Source organism: Carcharodon carcharias, chromosome 16, assembly GCF_017639515.1.
Source record: "Carcharodon carcharias isolate sCarCar2 chromosome 16, sCarCar2.pri, whole genome shotgun sequence".
NCBI classification, from domain to species: Eukaryota; Metazoa; Chordata; class Chondrichthyes; order Lamniformes; family Lamnidae; genus Carcharodon; species Carcharodon carcharias.
The window spans coordinates 8,584,024-8,602,498 of record NC_054482.1 but is presented as its reverse complement, the minus strand read 5'-3'; the positions used below and the strand labels follow the sequence as shown (position 1 = coordinate 8,602,498).

The following is an 18,475-nucleotide window of genomic DNA, read 5'->3' as shown; positions in this document are numbered from 1 at the left end:
ACAGGTTAGGACTTTATTCCTTGGAGCATAGAAGAATGAGGGGAGATTTGATAGAAGTTTATAAAATTATGAGGGATATAGACAGAGTAAATGCGAGTAGGCTCTTTCCACTTAGATTAGGTGAGATAAACACGTGAGGACATGGCTTTAGGGTGAAAGAGGAAAGGTTTAGGGGAAACATTAGGGGGAACTTCTTCATTCAGAGAGTGGCGGGAGTATGGAACGAGCTGCCATCTGACGTGGTAAATGCGGGCTCACTATTAAGATTTAAGAATAAATTGGATAGATACATGGATGGGAGAGGTCTGGAGGGTTCTGGACTGGGTGCAGGTCAATGGGACTAGCCGAATAATATTTTGGCACAGACTAGAAGGACCAAATGGCCTGTTTTTCTGTGCTGCAGTGTTCTATGGTTCTATCAAGGCGCCAGTGAGTGAGCCGGGTGCCTTCGTCAACAGAAAGGGCTTCCACTCCATGATCGTGTCTGTGGCTGTGTCTGCTGGATGCGGCGTCTGCATGTCTGTGCAATGTACCCTGGCAGCCCCCATGACGCTTATATCCTGTGACACTCCCAGGTGCTGAGGCGCTTTATCGCTCCAGCCCGACGGGATGGATGGCTGCTGGGTGACCAGGGCTATCCCATGAAAAGATGACTCATGATGCCTCTCCACCACCCAAGAACAGAGGCCGAGCAGCAGTACAACAAGAACCATGCCTCCGCAAGGGCGGTGGTAGAGAGAACCAAAGGTCGCCTTAAGATGCGCTTCTGATGCCTGGACCATTTGGGCCCCCGAATGGAGTGCGCCCCACACTCCACTACCCCCCAGATCGTGTGTCACTGATAGTGGTTGCATGCTGCGCCTTCCACAACCTAGCACTGGAAAAGGGGGATGCAGTGGAGGAAGAAGATCTTGACGCAGCTGCTCAGTCAACAGACAATGAGCCCAGTAGTGAGTCAGAGGATGAGCACGGTCAGGAGAACACTGAGGGTATAGATGCTGACCTGGGCAACCTCCAGAGAGGCAGGAACACCTGGGACGATTTGATCCAATGCTCCTTCAGCTACAAAACAAAAACAGAATTACCTGGAAAAACTCAGCAGGTCTGGCAGCATCGGCGGAGAAGAAAAGAGTTGATGTTTCGAGTCCTCATGACCCTTCGACAGAACTTGAGTGAGTCTACCAAATAAGAGCCACCACCACATGCCAGGGCTACAGGCTCCATACTCAATCAACATACACTTTTTGAATAAAGTTTAAGAAGAAACACGTCCATCGTAACATCTTGGCTCGCCCTGCACCTGCAGAACAAATAAAGCATCCAGAGGCTAGTTGCACAAGAACACATTTAATTAAATGGTGCCTGGCATACATTCTACAAATTAGCATTGACAGGTGTTTTCCATCACACCAATAAACACTGAATGGAAAACCCACAAATATCACCTATGATCAGGCTGTGTTCTGATTAAGCTACTTTAAGTTTTTGCTTGTGGGTGCTACGTCTAGGTGCTCCCCCCTTGCTGGCACTGGTATTGGAGACAGCCTGCTCACTCTGCTGTCCTGTTGGCCTTGATTACTTTGGGCATCCTTTGGCCCATGGAGCCTGTGCTGGCCCTGCCTGGGAGGGAGCAGCCAGTGCCATGGCTGGCATCTCCCCAGTCACCGCAGCCTCATCGGATGCCACGATCACTGGCAGAGGAGCTGCTGCCTTCATCTGGAGCACCCTGATAGGAGCCCGCAGAGATGACAGGCAGCTCGCGCGCCAATGTGAGGCCACTCTGGATCTCCCTGCTCACCATTGATGGATGGGCACCAAGCTGGGATACTGGGTGTCCAATCTACCTGCCGCGCTGACACTGACTTCCTGAGGTCATTGCCGGTGTGGGGGCATGCAGGCCTGAGTGCATCCCCAGGCAGCCCTGATTGAGCTCCTGGAGGAGCCTCTCCATGAGATTCACCACTCTCTCCATAGAGGAGGCAGTGCGTTCGGCAATGAGGGCTATTGCGTTGCTCATGCTCTGCATGGACTCCTCCACAACGGAGACATGGCACGCATTCCCTCATGTATCTCCGCTAGATCCTGCCACAAACCCTGCTGTATGTCCAGCATCTGCTGCCTCATGGACGACTCCAGAGGCACATCATTAGCCATCGACTGAGCATTCTCCTGGTCCTCAGCCGGCGCCTTGGCCACTATCTGCCTCCGCCTGCACCTCAAGCGTTTGTGGAGTGCCCTCACCAATGTGCACCAAGATAGTAGCCAGTGATCTAATGTCCGCTGAGGTGCTGGTACCTGTGCTGGTGGGTGTGACACAGGTGTGTTTTGATCGGTGCTGTCCTCAGGGGTCAGGGGTGGGCCTTCATGCTCCTCATCCTGAAGGTTGGGTGGTGAGCCTAAAGGAGTAACAAGGGGAATAGTTGCAATTGCTGACATTCTCACCTCAGTGCACTGCACACTCACCTCCCTGTGGCACCAGAACTTCTCCGCAGCTGCTTGACCTAGGTGCATAATGCTTCTCCAGTTCCAGGGCCTCCTGCTCATAATTAGTGAGGATTAGTAGGTGTGGCGGTTCCCCGCCAGTACGTAACCTCTGCATTGTTATGGGATGTTTTCTCCTGAAAGGGTAGAGGAGCATTGATTAGTCCACTCTACCTGCTGTGCCATTGCAGCCTGGCCAACCTCTCCTGAGGAATACCTCGTAGGGCTCAGCCGATTCATGACTCTGGAGCTGCAAGGCACCCTCTTGCCCAGATACTGCCTCGTTGACATTTGCCACTCACACTCTAATACCTCTTGAGGCCCATGGGGGATGGGCAGCTCTGAACTGCTTTACAAAGTGACCCATGCCAACATGGTGCTCACCCTTCCCAGTTGCTGGAGATCGTTTAAGAGCTTCTGGCACTGTACCCATGTGCGCTGACTGTGGTTCCACCTCCTCCCAGGCCTTTTTGGTGAGGTGCGAGGGGCTTCCTCCTATCCCTGGGGACAAGGAATTCTCTCCGCACTGCCACCTCTTTCAGGAGGGCAGCGAAGCCCTTGTCTGAGAAATGCGGGGCCTACTGCCCCGCAGACTTGCCCTCCCAGCAATGATGTCCATCATGACTTCCGTGTCCTTCGGTATCAGCCTTCCAAGGGCTGCCGAGGCCGCGTTTGAATCAGTCACCGGGTCGCCATTGGACCCGGCAGACATTGAGCACCTGCCCCTTCGTTATGTGTTAGGCTGGGTGGACCTTAATTGGCCCGCCCGTGTGTGGCGGTTGGCTTCCCAACTGACACCCCCCCCCAGGGCAAAGTCCTACCCATCTCCCATGCCAAAGAGAATGTGATGGGGGAAGGGAACTCGCAGACTTGGTGTTTGTTTAGTCCTAGCTTGGGTTCTGCTGTGTTCCTGATATGCCATAGAAAGCAAGTGCATGGTTTTCTGAAAGATGGAAGCAAAGTCTTGGCTTGTACCCCTGAAAAACTTTAGCAGCTTTTGAGCTATTTAATGTTGCTGTGGTCAGTATGAGGGGCTGCCTAGCACTATATTTTTCAAAACAAAAACAGAATTACCTGGAAAAACTCAGCAGGTCTGGCAGCATCGGTGGAGAAGAAAAGACTTGACGTTTTGAGTCCTCATGACCCTTCGACAGAACTAGGTGAATCCCAGGAAGGGTTGAAATATAAGCTGGTTTAAGGTGGTGGTGGTGGGTGGAGAGTTGGGTGGGGGGAGAGAAGTGGAGGGGGGTGGTGTGGTTGTAGGCAAAAGCAGTGATAGAAGCAGATCATCAAAAGATGTCACAGACGGCAGAACACATAGGTGTCGAAGTTGGTGATATTATCTAAACGAATGTGCTAATTAAGAATGGATGGTAGGGCACTCAAGGTATAGCTCTAGTGGGGGTGGGGGGAGCATAAAAGATTTAAAAATATTTTAAAATAATGGAAATAGGTGGGAAAAAGAAAAATCTATAGAATTTATTGGAAAAAAGCAAAAGGAAGGGGGAAGAAACAGAAGGGGGGTGGGGATGGGGGTGGGGATGGAGGAGGGAGGTCAAGACCTAAAGTTGTTGAATTCAATATTCAGTCCGGAAGGCTGTAAAGTGCCTAGTCGGAAGATGAGGTGTTGTTCCTCCAGTTTGCGTTGGTCTTCACTGGAACAATGCAGCAAGCCAAGGACAGACATGTGGGCAAGAGAGCAGGGTGGAGTATTGAAATGGCAAGCGAAAGGGAGGTTTGGGTAATTCTTGCGGACAGACCGCAGGTGTTCTGCAAAGCGGTCGCCCAGTTTACGTTTGGTCTCTCCAATGTAGAGGAGACCAAATTGGGAGCAACGAATGCAGTAGACTCAGTTGGGGTAAATGCAAGTGAAATGTTGCTTCACTTGAAAGGAGTGTTTGGGCCCTTGGACGGTGAGGAGGGAGGAAGTGAAGGGGTAGGTGTTACATCTTTTGCGTGGGCATGGGGTGGTGCCATAGGTGGGGGTTGGGGAGTAGGGGGTGTTGGAGGAGTGGACCAGGGTGTCCCAGAGGGAATGATCCCTACGGAATGCCGACAGTGGGGGTGAAGGGAAGATGTGTTTGGTGGTGGCATCATGCTGGAGTTGGCGGAAATGGCAGAGGATGATACTTTGAACGCGGAGGCTGGTGGGGTGATAAGTGAGGACAAGGGGCATTCTATCATGTTTCTGGGAGGGAGGAGAAGGCGTGAGGGCGGATGCGCGGGAGATGGGCCGGACACGGTTGAGGGCCCTGTCAACGACCGTGGGTGGAAAACCTCGGTTAAGGAAGAAGGAGGACATGTCAGAGGAACTGTTTTTGAAGGTAGCATCATCGGAACGGAGGCGAAGGAACTGAGAGAATGGGATGGAGTCCTTACAGGAAGCGGGGTGTGAGGAGCTGTAGTCAAGGTAGCTGTGGGAGTCGGTAGGCTTGTAATGGATATTGGTGACAGTCTATCACCAGAGATTGAGACAGTGAGGTCAAGGAAGGGAAGGGAAGTGTCAGAGATGGACCATGTGAAAATGATGGAGGGGTGGAGATTGGAAGCAAAATTAATAAATTTTTCCAAGTCCCGACGAGAGCATGAAGCAGTACTGAAGTAATCATCAACGTACCGGAGAAAGAGTTGTGGAAGGGGGCCGGAGTAGGACTGGAACAAGGAATGTTCCACATACCCCATAAAGAGACAGGCATAGCTGGGGCCCATGCGGGTACCCATAGCCACACCTTTTATTTGGAGGAAGTGAGAGGAGTTGAAGGAGAAATTGTTCAGTGTGAGAACAAGTTCAGCCAGACGGAGGAGAGTAGTGGTGGATGGGGATTGTTCGGGCCTCTGTTCGAGGTAGAAGCTAAGGGCCCTCAGACCATCCTGGTGGGGGATGGAGGTGCAGAGGGATTGGACATCCATGGTGAAGAGGAAGTGGTTGGGGCCAGGGAACTGGAAATTGTTGATGTGACGTAAGGTGTCAGAGGAATCACGGATGTAGGTGGGAAGGGACTGGACAAGGGGAAAGAGAAGGGAGTCATAACGAGAAATGAGTTCTGTGGGGCAGGAGCTAGCTGACACCATCGGTCTACCGGGACAGTTCTGTTTGTGGATTTTGGGTAGGAGGTAGAAGCGGGCCGTCTGAGGTTGGGCGACTATCAGGTCCCACAAGCTGTGGGAGGAAGATCCCCAGAGGAGATGAGGTCAGTGACAGTCCTGGAAACAATGGCTTGATGTTCAGTGGTGGGGTCATGGTCCAGGGAGAGGTAGGAGGAAGTGTCTGCGAGTTGACGCTCAGCCTCTGCGAGGTAGAGGTCAGTGCACCAGACAACAACAGCACCACCCTTGTCAGCGGGTTTGATGACGATGTCAGGGTTGGACCTGAGAGAATGGAGTGCAGTAAGTTCAGCGAGAGAGAGATTAGAATGGGTGAGAGGAGCAGAGAAATTGAGACGACTAATGTCGCGCCGACAGTTCTCAATGAAACGATCAAGAGAAGGTAAGAATCCAGAGGGAGGGGTCTAGGTGGAGGGAGAATATTGGAGGTGGGTGAAAGGATCCGTTGAACGGGGAGAGGACTCCTGCCCAAAGAAGTGAGCCCGGAGACGCAGACGGCGGAAGAAGAGTTCAGCATCGTGCCGAGCCCGAAATTCATTAAGGTGAGGGCGTAGGGATATGAAACTAAGTTCTTTGCTGAGCACTGAACGTTCAGCATCGGAGAGGGGAAGGTCAGGGGGTATAGTGAATACACGGCTGGGGCTGGGATTGGAAGATGGGGTGGGGATGGAGGGACAGGCAGGGGTGGAGGGTCCTAGATGGGTGTTGGTGTCGATGAGTTGTTGGAGCGTGGGTACCCGCATGGGCCCCAGCTATGCCTGTCTCTTTATGGGGTATGTGGAACATTCCTTGTTCCAGTCCTATTCCGGCCCCCTTCCACAACTATATTTTTCAAACCTTCCTAAGTATGTACTCATGATGCACTGATAGTGGAGTGAGTTCCCACCAATAATCTTAAAATCAGGGAACTCCCCTCTCACTCCAGATGCACTGGCAACAGGCCTGTAAAGTCAGCAGCAGAAATTTCATGCAGGCTAGTCACAGGGTTGAGATCCAAGGCCTATGGATTTACAGGGCCACTATCTTAAAATGTCTCTTCATTTTTAAGAATAATAACCTTGAAAAATGGATCCGTCCATAAAACACTATGATCCTTTGACTAGATAAATTGAAATTACACTGCAACTGGTTTATACAGTTTTTGGAATTAAGTTAAATGTTTTATAACTAGTTTCCAAATGATAAGATGCCTGAATAGATGATCTGATACCCAATTACCCTGAGTAGACGCCAATGAATATTTTAACAGAACTGTAGGTAGTAGATGAGGATAATTGCTAGGCAGCCCCTCATACTGACCACAGCAACATAAACTCTAGCAGCTTTTGAGCTATTTTTTCAGGAGTCCAAACCAAGACTTTGCCTCCACCATTCAGAAAACCATTCACTTACTTTCTATGGCATATCAGCAACACAGCAGAACCCAAGCTAGGACTAAACAAGTAACAAGCCTGCGAGTATCTTCCCTCGTCACATTCCCTTTGACAAAGGAGATAATATATGAGTGGATGAGGCGGATTCCATTCCAAACAGGCCCCCTCCAAAAACTTAAAATTGGAGCAAGGTAATGTTTCAGTTTTATTGCTAATGGAGGTTGTCAATTGGGAGGCTTCCTTGAATGTGGGAACTTATTTTATAGAAACAGCTTTAAAAGTGGAGGGTTTCTACTGTCTGTGGTTAACTTTCTTCGTTTGAGCAGAAGGGTGAAAGTGGCTTTATAGAAACATAGCCATCACAAACCTGTGGGTAAAGACCTTTCACTTCCTTACTATTAGTAGTCTGGCAGTTTTACTTGCATTTGACTGTTTAAAAATTGTTTACTTAGTGTTAAGAAGCTTTGGGAGAATTAAGCCACACATAATTGTGAATGTGAGTAAAACTGGGAGTACTCCAACCATACTGACTGGAAACTTGAAGCTGCTTCATTTTCAGTTCCATCAATGTTTACACCGGTGGGAAAAGCAAAGACAGGAGCCACATTAAACTGCCATTTATAATGATAATCCAAAGGAACTGACTGATATGGTTACTCTAAAGAAGATTTCTAGCTGCTAAAATAAACTAAAATTGCACACAACTAAAATTGCATACAACACCAATTTTAATAAATGTAGTTTAATTCACTGCCAGTTTTGTATTTTAAAATTACCCATGCACTATTCCCTAGTGAAAAGGCAAGTAGGGTTTCTGCTGCTTTAACGTTTAGACCTATTGTGACCAAATGCAAATTTTGCATGTATTCAAAGTTATTAATCTAAATGTTTTTAGACCATAAGAGCTTCTATTTTGAACTCATTACAAATAAAGTAATATACAATCTGCAAAAGAAAAGGCAAAATTAAATCAACAAAGACGACAAGCAAAAAATATGTGCGTTATGGAGAGTTGATCTTCGGTACCTATCCGATACTAGCTCTTATTGCTTTAAATACATGGTAATACAATTCCAGTTGATGAAATAGATTAAAGGGAAATGCAATGCCATTAAATGACTACTTCTATAATATTTATTGAACTTATAAAAATTGGATGAATATTTTGAAACCTCTCAATGCCAGTGACTGTGAGCTAACCATTGTTAAGGGAATAGTTGTTTTCTTTGTACAACAGATTTTTTCAGGTAAAATGTAGCACTAAACCTAGTCCAATCCATTTTTATGGAAAAAAGACAAATTCGTGCAAATGCATAAAATTGTGCCTACAAGAACTAGGCGATACAGTTTAAAAATAAGGGCTCTCCCATTTAAGACTGAGATGAGAAGAAATTTTTTCTGAGCGTGATGAACCTTTTGAACACACTTCCTCCTCCTAACTGCCTCCTTTTTAATTACTTTCAGCGATCTAGCCTCCACAATTTTGGAGAATGGGTAGAAAATTCCAGACCTTCACTACCCTCCTGAGAGAAGAAATTCCTTCACACCTCAGTTTTAAATGATTGTCCCCTTATTCTGTAAATATGTCCCCTAGTTCGAGGTTCTCCCACAAGTGGAAACATCTTCTCAGCATCCACCCTGTCAAAGCCCCCTCAGAGTCTTGTATGTTTCAATAAAATCACCTTTCATTCTTGTAAACTCTAATGAATAAAGGCCTAACCTGTTTAGCCATTTTTGATAAGTCAACCCCTTCATCCCAGGAATCAGCCTAGTGAATCTCTTTTGAACTGCCTCCAATGCCAGTATATCCTTTCTTAAATACGGGGACCGAAACTGTACACAGTGCTCCAGATGCGGCCACACCAACACCCTGTACGAGTGTAACAAGACTTCCCTAATTTTAAACTCCAACCCCCCAGCAATACAGGCCAAAATCCCATTTGCCTTCTTAATTACTTGCTGCACCTGCATGCTAACGTTTTGTGTTTCGTGCACAAGAACACCCAGATCCCTCTGTGCTGCAAATTTTTTTTGGGGTCTCCATTTAAATAATAGTCTGCCTTTTGATTCTTCATGCCAAAGTGCATGACCTCATACTTTCCTACATTGAACTCCATCTGTCAAGTTTTTGACCACCCACTCAACCCGTCTATATCCCCTTGCAGATTCCTTACGTCCTCATCACAACATGCCCTCCCACCTATTTTTGTATCATCAGCAAATTTGGATAAGTTAAGCTCTGCCCCCCTGCTCCAAGTCATTAATATAGACAGTAAACAAATGATGCCCTAGGACTGATCCTTCTGGCATGTTACATCTTTCCAACCTGACTGTCTTGTGTGTTAACCAATCCTCAATCCATGCTAATACCCCCCAATACCGTGAGCTCCTATTTTGTACAATAACCTTTTATGTGGCACCTTATCAAATGTCTTCTGGAAATATATCTACACCTACAGGTTTCCCTTTTATCAACTCTGCTTATTATATCCTCAAAGAACTCTAGCAAATTTTTCAAACATGATTTCCCTTTCACAAAACCATATTGACTCTGTTTGATTGCGTTAAGCTTTTCTAAATGTCCTGCTATTTCTTCCTTAATGGACTCTAGCACTTTCCCAATGACAGATGTTAGGCTGACTGGCCTATAGTTTCCTGCTTTTTGTCTCCCTTCCTTCTTGACAGGGGTGTCACATTAGTGGTTTTCCAATCTGCTGGGACCCTCCCAGAATCCAGTGAATTCTGGAATATTTCAACCAATGCTTCCACTATCTCTGCAGCCACTTTCTTTAAAACCCTTGGATGCAGGCCATTAGGTCCTGGTGACTTGTCTGCCTTTGATCCCATTAGTTTGTCAATTACTTTGTCCCTCGTGATAGAGGCTGCTACAAGATCTTTCCTCCCATTTGCTCCTTGCATATCTGATATCTTTGGGATGTTTATAGTGTCCTCCAACATGAAGACCGATGCAAAATATTGGTTTAAATTACCTGCCATTTCCCTGTTCCCCATTCAGGCAAAAATCAGATCAGCCATGATCTTATTGAATGGTGGAGCAGGCTCGAGGGGCTGAGTAGCCTACTCCTCTTAATTCATATGTTCATATATGTTTGCGTCTCAGCATGTGGAGGGAAAACAAAAAGTTAGATGAACCTTGTCCTGCAAGAAAGAGGGAAATGTGTCCATGTGTGGTGCAGTTGTTTTGGTTGATGTACCTGTTGTGCTTGAATAACTGAGATGTAGATGTGAAACTTGCAGCAATGTATGATGGTGAGCTGAAGCATAAGTCATGATTAGTAGAGATTGCTGGCAGGTGAGTAAAAGTAATGATGCACTGAGCTTGTATCAGGCTAGTGGTGCAGTTGGTGGGCTAAAGCATTTGAAAATAGCTGTTTTAGCATCTCTAGAAACTATCTGGCCAGAAGCTACTACCAAAACCAAGCTGCTAAGAGAGCATAATTGTTGATCTGGCTCTGCTGTGCCACTGCATAGACTTACACTCCCAAGTGTCCTTCACTTAATTTTTCTGTTGAAAGGACCCCTTTTCAAATGGATTAGTAAACACGGACTATCAAGTAAATTATAATACTATATTAAATACATAATATGGCATGATAAGAGTATTTTAATAATGCTTTTAAGAAAACAAGTATTTATTTCCAGATATCAGTGAGATAGGCCCTTTTTCATTGCAGAGTCAGAGTATCCTTTGTGTCCCCATCCTTGGTGAAACAGCAAACCACTCTGTGCTGTGCTCCTGCCTCCTCTTTTGTATTTTGCAGACTTCCAGAAATGCCCTACAGATCTTTAGGGGGCTGCAGACCTCCATTTTAGAACTACTTCTAGTGTAGCCACTGAATCTTTTTTATTAATTTAGTATTACACTCCCCCCCCCCCACAACTTTCATTTCTTGCTATCTCTACTGAAAATGTTCCAACTATTCAATCATCATCATTAAGGTGGAATAAGGCCTTTGGATATTTTTATTACACACAATACTTCATACGTTTTTTGAGTAGGCAAATTCCTTTTTGTTTCCAAAGATGATCTGACTGATATGCAACTTGCTACATTAGTAATCATGGCCTTGAAATGGTATTTAACTACAATGTGGAGAAGTGCATTGATACAAAATTACACTTAGACTGCCCAGTCACCCTAGCTTCACTGTTTACAATAACAATTCTTTTCATATGTGTTTTCATTTTGACCTTTCCAAACAAGCAATCCTTATGTTTCTACAATCTAGGGCTGTTCTAATGCATCTGGTTTCATGAAACAATTTTGTAACCTCTTTGACTTTGTAGAATGGAAGCTTCCTGCTTGGAACTGGCCTTAGAAGGTGAACGACTCTGTAAAACAGGAGACTGTCGAGCTGGAGTATCATTTTTTGAAGCTGCAGTTCAAGTTGGAACGGAGGACCTGAAAACCCTCAGTGCCATCTACAGTCAGCTTGGAAATGCCTATTTTTATTTGCATGATTATTCCAAAGCACTGGAGTACCACCATCATGACTTGACTCTTGCAAGGTAAGCATGCATTCTGCCTCACTTTGGGTCTCCGTGTATATGAAGGCCATTGCACTCATTTCTACTTGTAATCTTTGGAGAAATTTTGCAAGAACCATTCTGCTGTAATTTCATTCCTTATTGTTCTCATGAGCATTTACATTAGAATATCAGTTTAATTTTGTCACTTGTGTCAGATGCTATGTTTTCCATCTTTTATTTGTGTCTGATCATAAAGCAATCTTTTAAACATTCTAATTTGAGGAAAGTCCAGACAATATTACTGGAGGATCAAACTATTCTGGTATATAGATCCTGGCTTAAAATCTTGCTGTTAACCATCAAACATTTGATCTAGTCCATTCTTTCAAGGAAAATATAGCTTTCTGTTTAGCTTCCAGTGGGGAACAAATCATCCAATGCTTGACAAGATGAGGCTGGGAGATTTTAACTCTCAAGACTCATCTGCACACTTCCCGTTAGTTTTCCACTTGAACCTAGTAGGTATAACAAAGTGGTCTGTGGGTGCGGGTAGAATTTTGTGGAATAAGAGGCTGCTGCAGGAGACCTGAAGGACTATTCTAAGGTAGTTAATTAGGAGGGGGATTGGTAGGGTAAAATGATTGTGACTGAGGGGGTGGGGAAGGAGAGTAAAGTCTAGAACTGGCATGTCCCAGGATTTCCTTGTGGGGCTTGGAGGACTGCTCTTGCTCCTCTTGGCCCCCATGGAAAGAACAATTAAAATAACTTGTATTCCAGGTATTTTAGTTCTGGATCTAGGTTAGCCTTGCAGAGAGGTAACAATGTTTTCCCTGTACAGACCTGGAGTTAAAATTTTACTCCTGCCTTGTTGATGTTATTGGAGCCTGACCAACATATTTAAAGCGACATCATGCCTTCCAGCAGGTATTCTGCTTGCCTGCTTGAAACGGATGGTTAAAAATATATCATGCAGGGGCACAGTTAGATCGAAAGGGATAAGTCACAGGTACGATTTTTAACTGCCCACCCAGTTTCCACCAAGTAGGGAGGATTAAAGTCAGGTTTTGTGTCTGGGTATGAAAGGAACTTGTTGTTTGAGTTAGGGAAATTTTAATCCCCAAGCTTGGAAAGCTGATTAACTTATTTCTTTTAGTTATAAGAGGGTATAACATCTACTGGATTTGTTTGATTACCTGCTGTATAGGAACACCATCCGGGGGGTGGGGTGGAGGAGAGAGAAAGTGTAAAATACTGTTTTTCACTGTTAATGTTGTTTCTCTGGGGTTTTTCTAATCTCCTGCCAGAGAACTCGTGGAAATTTCTTGGCAAAGATATTTTAGTTACCATCTTGATTTTGTTCAAGTAGATAAGAGCCTCATGACTGTAATTTATGTGATCATTAGAAGTTTACCTCAGAGTCAATACTGTAAAGTATTGTAAACCTTAAACTGTACAAAGCCCAGTGTAACCCATCTTGGCTGTGAGTGCAGAGAATCAAAGAGGGTTGTGTCCGAAACTTATGACTGAAAGTGAATTGAGTCAAGAGTGACAATTACAATTTTTTTGAAGCCTAAATTGTTCTTCCATACATGCTTGAGTTGCAACATGTACCACAGTTAAACAACTAGTAACTTATTTTAGTGATCTGAGGCAATTTGATTAAAATTAAATAAAAATTATAGCTGGAAATCCTTAGTATGTCAGCATATGAAAAGAGAAAAGGTTGTTTTGTACCCAAAACTTTAGTCTTTTATTAGAATCCAGTTCAAATTCTAATGGAGTTGATATGTACATTTCCAGCAGCTTTTCTGCACTAGTGCAAAAACTTCAAAAACTAATGTTGTTTAGCTTTGTAGAGGACACTTAATCAGGAAGAACAGAAGGGATATCAAATGTGTTTAACAAATTCCATCAATTCCAAAATTGCAAATCTACTATTTAATAAATCTATTACTGACATGAAAAGTGTTGCATACTGACAAAAAAAATAAACAAAGTACATATTCAATAAAGGGAATAGTTAACACCTGCAGACTTAGAAAGATACCTGGAAATAACATTGAAAGTAATAGGTCTAGTGTTAAGATAACATGCAGAGGCAGTTTAAAAAGCCTTTTTGGGGATAAATAGCTAGACTAATTCTTTAGGAATTTCCAGAAGCTATGCGAAGGCTTTTATAATGGACTACTCGGACCATACAGGTCAGAACTGGTTCTAATGAATGGCTTATACTTACCTGAAAATCTAACCTAATTTTTCTCTCTTCGGATATGAATATATCTTTATAGTACTTGTTTTTATTTCAGCCAATTTGGTTCATTAAACCATAAATGGAGCCATAAATTATTTTGATTTACTGCATGTTACAATTTTGATCACCATGCTCGAAAAGGCTTAAGGGATGAATGCCAAGAACAAAGGATTTGATACAGAAAGCTTTGTCAGTTTTTTTTCGTTCTAATGTACTGTTCATTTAACTTTCAGAACAATTGGTGATCGACTGGGAGAAGCTAAAGCTAGTGGTAACCTTGGCAATACTTTCAAGGTTTTGGGGCGCTTTGACGAAGCAGTCGTTTGCTGTCAAAGACATCTGGACATTTCCAGAGAACTCTGTGATAAGGTAGTGGTTATATATGCTTGATCGTAATTCACTTGCTAACCATTTTTTCTGTGCCTTTTGTGATCAGTTGCTTTAGCATATTCTGCAGTATTACTTTGCCAATAAAATGTTAATACATCCAATCATAATTCTAAAGACTCAGTGGGTAATTGCACTGAGCATTGGGACACTGAGTCATGGAGACCAAGAAGTTCTCAGTGCTAACTAAGCAGATCTGAACTGGGCAGTGATGGGGACACTACATTTGGGTTTATTCCATCCTGTTCATTTCCCCCACTTTTCCAGCACAGTTTCAATTACATAGCCCTTTTCACTGTTCTAATTTTTATGTTGTTGTTTATCCTTCATGATCAGTGCTCCGAATTCCTGCATTCCCATGGACTGAATTTTCTGGCTGGTGGTGCAGGCATGGATCCGATTGCTGCCCGCGATCGGGTCTACGCTGCCATTTTACATGGGCGGGCCAATTAAGGCTCACCCAGTGTGAATCGTGGCTCCCAAGAACAGCGGGAGTGGGCGGGTGGCGGCGGGTCTGCAATGACTGCTGGGTCCAATGGCGACCCAGCGGACTATTTTTTTTTAAAACGTTGCTGCAGCCTTTCCAAGACTGCGAATTATGGCCAGAGCACTGCTGGTGAGCAGGCCAGGCAGGTGGGCACTGTGCCCCTTGTTTTTCCGATGATTGATTGCCTTGCTGCTCTCCTCGAGGAGGTGGCAGCACGGTGGGAGGTCCTGGTACCCCAGGACAGGAGGAGGAGGCCTCCCCACATGATCAAACGTGCCTGGGAGGAGGTGGCGAAAGTGGTGAGCTCCCATGATGTGGTGTGATGCACCTGGATCTAGTGTCGCTAGTGCTTTAACGATTTGTTGTGTTCAGGAATGGTGAGTACCATGTTGGCATTGGCTACTTAACCCAGCCAGTAGGCTTTCCCCTGTGCTTCCTTCTCCACCCCCTTCTCCCTCCCCAAGTCTGAGTGTATGATTGCATTGAATTAGTGACGGCATGTGTCCTTCGCTTGGTGGGCTAGCAGATATTGCCCATGCTGAGGTCAGCCTGAGAGGGTGGTGAAGAGATGGGTTCTGCCCCCGCAGCATGTAGTACACTGAGACCCACATTACTGTTTTTGGGGCAACCTGGAGGAGCTGCACCTAGGCGCAGTGCTGGAACTCCAGGACATGTCAAAGTCGGGGTGATGACACGCAAGGAGGGGAGCTTCAAGTTGGCATGGCTGCTATTGTACCTAGAAGCTGCTCAGCTTCTGTTCTAGGATGGCAGAGAGGTGTCATGAGTCACTTTCTGAGGGGATAGCCCTTGTCACCCAGCAGCCATCCATCAAACCGGGCACTAAAGAGCCCAGGTATCTGGGAGTGTCTGAGGATGTAGGTGTCCTGGGAGCTGCCTGGGTACCTTGCACAGACTTGTAGAATCAGCATCCTGTGATCACACACCATCTGCACGTTCATGGAGTGGAAGCCCTTCCTGTTGACGAAGGCACCGGGCTCACCTGTGGCGCCTTGATGGCCACATGTGTACAGTCTATTGCACCCTGGACACAGGGGAAGTCAGCAATCGCGCAAAGCCTCTGGCTCACTATGTCTGGCTTGCCTGGTCCAAACGGAAGTAGATGAAGGCCAATGCACGCCTGAACGGATTGACTGTAACCTGCTTGACATAACTATGGACAGTTGATTGGGAGACACCGCAAAGATCACCCACTGACCCCTGGAAGGAGCCAGAGGCATAGAAGTAGAGGGCAGCGGTGATCTTCAGAGCCACTGGCATGGGGTGTCCACCCACACAGCTCACACCTCAGGCCCAATCATCTGACAGATATAGTTGACCGTCTCCCTTGAGAGATGGAGCCTCCTTTGGCACTGCACCTCAGACATATTTTGAGGTAGCTTCTTCGCCACCTGTCTACCCTGGCAGCAGGATAGTGGTGTCTTCTGCGGCCCCTTCCACCTTGGACTACCTCTTGACCTTGTGCCTTTGCCTGTCCTTCCAAAGGTGGCTCCTCTGGAGGCTGAATGTGCCCTCCCTTCCTCCTCAGAGGAGGTGCCTTCAGTGGACAGTTCAGCTCCTGTTCCCAGGCTAGGGGAAGGCTTCCTGAAACCAGTAGGCCCAAAAAAGATTCCTCACTGCAGAGTCCAGACCAAGCAACTGGTATGCGTTTTGAAATATTGCAGATCTCACAAGCAAGTATCAGAAACTTTGAAACGTCAATACTTGACAGAGCACACTTGTGACCCCATTGAGCCCTCTTATCCCGCCCGTGGATGAGGTTTATACAAATGTGGCCTACCCGCCTGCCCGTTACGCCTGTGTATTGACCCGAAGATTGCACAGGCGCCAAAAAATCGCGATCGATTGGTGCTTCAAGGGCCTTAAGTGGCCCATTAATTAATGGTGGGCACGCATCGGAGAGCATTGCGCGGCCACCCAACGAAATATCACGATGGCGCACGGTGATGTTGGGATGCTCGCCCGACGTCACCACACATCATTTTACACGTGTGGGGCACACCCCTGGACGCCAATGGGAAACTTCTGCCCCATGTCCCTATCTTCCAACTACCTCACTAACCTGTTGTTACATGTTGATATGGCTCAATTACTAACTACGGTAGTTCATTCCACAGCTTTGTGTAGATATTAGAAAATGTTATTTTTCCTTTGTATCTGAGGGTTCTAAAACAAGGAAATGCAAGCCAACTATTCTGTCTCAGCTGCTGAATGCTAATTAGTGTTTCTGCTGGAATGTTCATATGGCATCAAGTGAAGATAGGTTTAAACATTGCTGTTATATCTTTCCCAGTTGAATAGTCATAAGGTCTTCAGTCTCTTGAACCATCATTCAGTTAGATCATGGTTGATCTGTATCTTAACGCCATGTGGCAGCCTTGATTTGTGCTACTATTTACCCTTGTCTTGCAAAAATCTATTAATCTCAGTTTTGCTATTTTCAATTGACTCAATACCTCAATAGCTTTTTGGGGAAGAGTTCCAGATTTCCATTACCTTTAGTTTGAAGGAGTATTTCGTGACATCCTCTCTGATAGGCCTAACTTTAATTTTAAGGCTATGCCCCTTGTAGATTCTCCACTGGAGCAAGTACTTTCTCTGTATCTACCATATGAACTCCTCTGATCATCTCAACATTTCAGTGAGATTGCCGCTTTATTTTCTTTTTTTAATATTCAAGCAATAACAAGCCTAGTCTATGCAATATGTCCTCCTAATTTAACCCTTTTAGTCCCTGTAGCATTCTAGTGAATTAGCATTGTACCCCTTTGAGGCCATTATATTCTTCCTGAAGTGTGGTGCCCAAAACCTGATTGCAATACTCCGGATGACATCTAACTAGAACACTCACAACTGTAACATAACTTCCATTTAACTAGAGATAAAGGCCAACATTCTATCAGACTATTGAATTTTTTCATACCTGTATCTATATAATTGGAAAATTGTATAGATTTAACATTCTCTGCGAATTAAATCTGGAGAACATTAATTTTCTCAATGCTAATGGAACAAAATAATGTTGAATTTGCATCTGATATTTGTAACTTTACTAAATGTAATCATATAAAATTTATAAATAGAGCTACTAACTTGTTTGATCAAATGATAACTTACAATTTGAATTAGTCCAAACATAATTGATTATTCTAGTTAGGGTGAATTGCAAGAAATGGTTCAGAACGACAGATTTTATTTTATGTCTGCACCGGCCCTCCAAATAAGCATTACGACCTCGTGCCATTGCCCTGCCTTTTCCCTGTACCTCTGCACATTGTTTCTATTCAAATAATCATCTAATACCCTCTTGAATGCCTCGATTGAACCTGCCTCAACCACACTTGCCCACTCCACCAACTTGCCTATGTCCTCTTGAAGTTCCGCACTGTCGACCTCACAGTTCACAACACTCCCAAACTTTGTATCATCTGCAAATTTGAAATTGTCTTCTGCACACCAAGGACAGAATTTTTCCCCCAACGGGTGGAAGGGATGTTGATGGGCTGGTGCATGCGGGCGCACTTCCGATAGGCGGCGCCATTTTGCGTGGGCCGGCCAATTAAGGCCCGCCCAGTGTGACGTCTGCAGGGGAGCACATAGCGCTATGTGCTCTCTGTGCGGGCAGGGGGGAGAGCCCCTGAAAACAAGAATGTGCCCTTTCTTGCATGCGCGCGAAAGAGCACACTCATCTCCCTGAGGCTAAGTGTTGCCTCAGGGAGATCGGCTCTACTTTCAAAATATTAGAAATAGAAAAAAAAAATTCCCTTACATGTCCCCTCATGTGACATGTTCATAATTTCCATAACAACTTTACTAAAATTTTTAAAACTCTACATGAAAACTCATCCCGTCGGTGGTTGGATGGGCAGGTCCTTTAAATGC

General features: G+C 45.2%; 1 protein-coding gene across 2 annotated transcripts in view; it reads left to right on the top strand.

The window, feature by feature from the left end:
* The window catches only part of gpsm2 (G protein signaling modulator 2), an 83,635-nt gene that overhangs the window by 19,519 nt on the left and 45,641 nt on the right, over positions 1-18,475 (top strand). For both annotated transcript variants that reach the window (XM_041208832.1, XM_041208833.1), the window contains exons 3-4: positions 11,268-11,489; positions 13,935-14,070. In XM_041208832.1, coding sequence (XP_041064766.1) covers positions 11,268-11,489; positions 13,935-14,070 — 358 coding nt within the window. The remainder of the gene's footprint in view (positions 1-11,267; positions 11,490-13,934; positions 14,071-18,475) is intronic.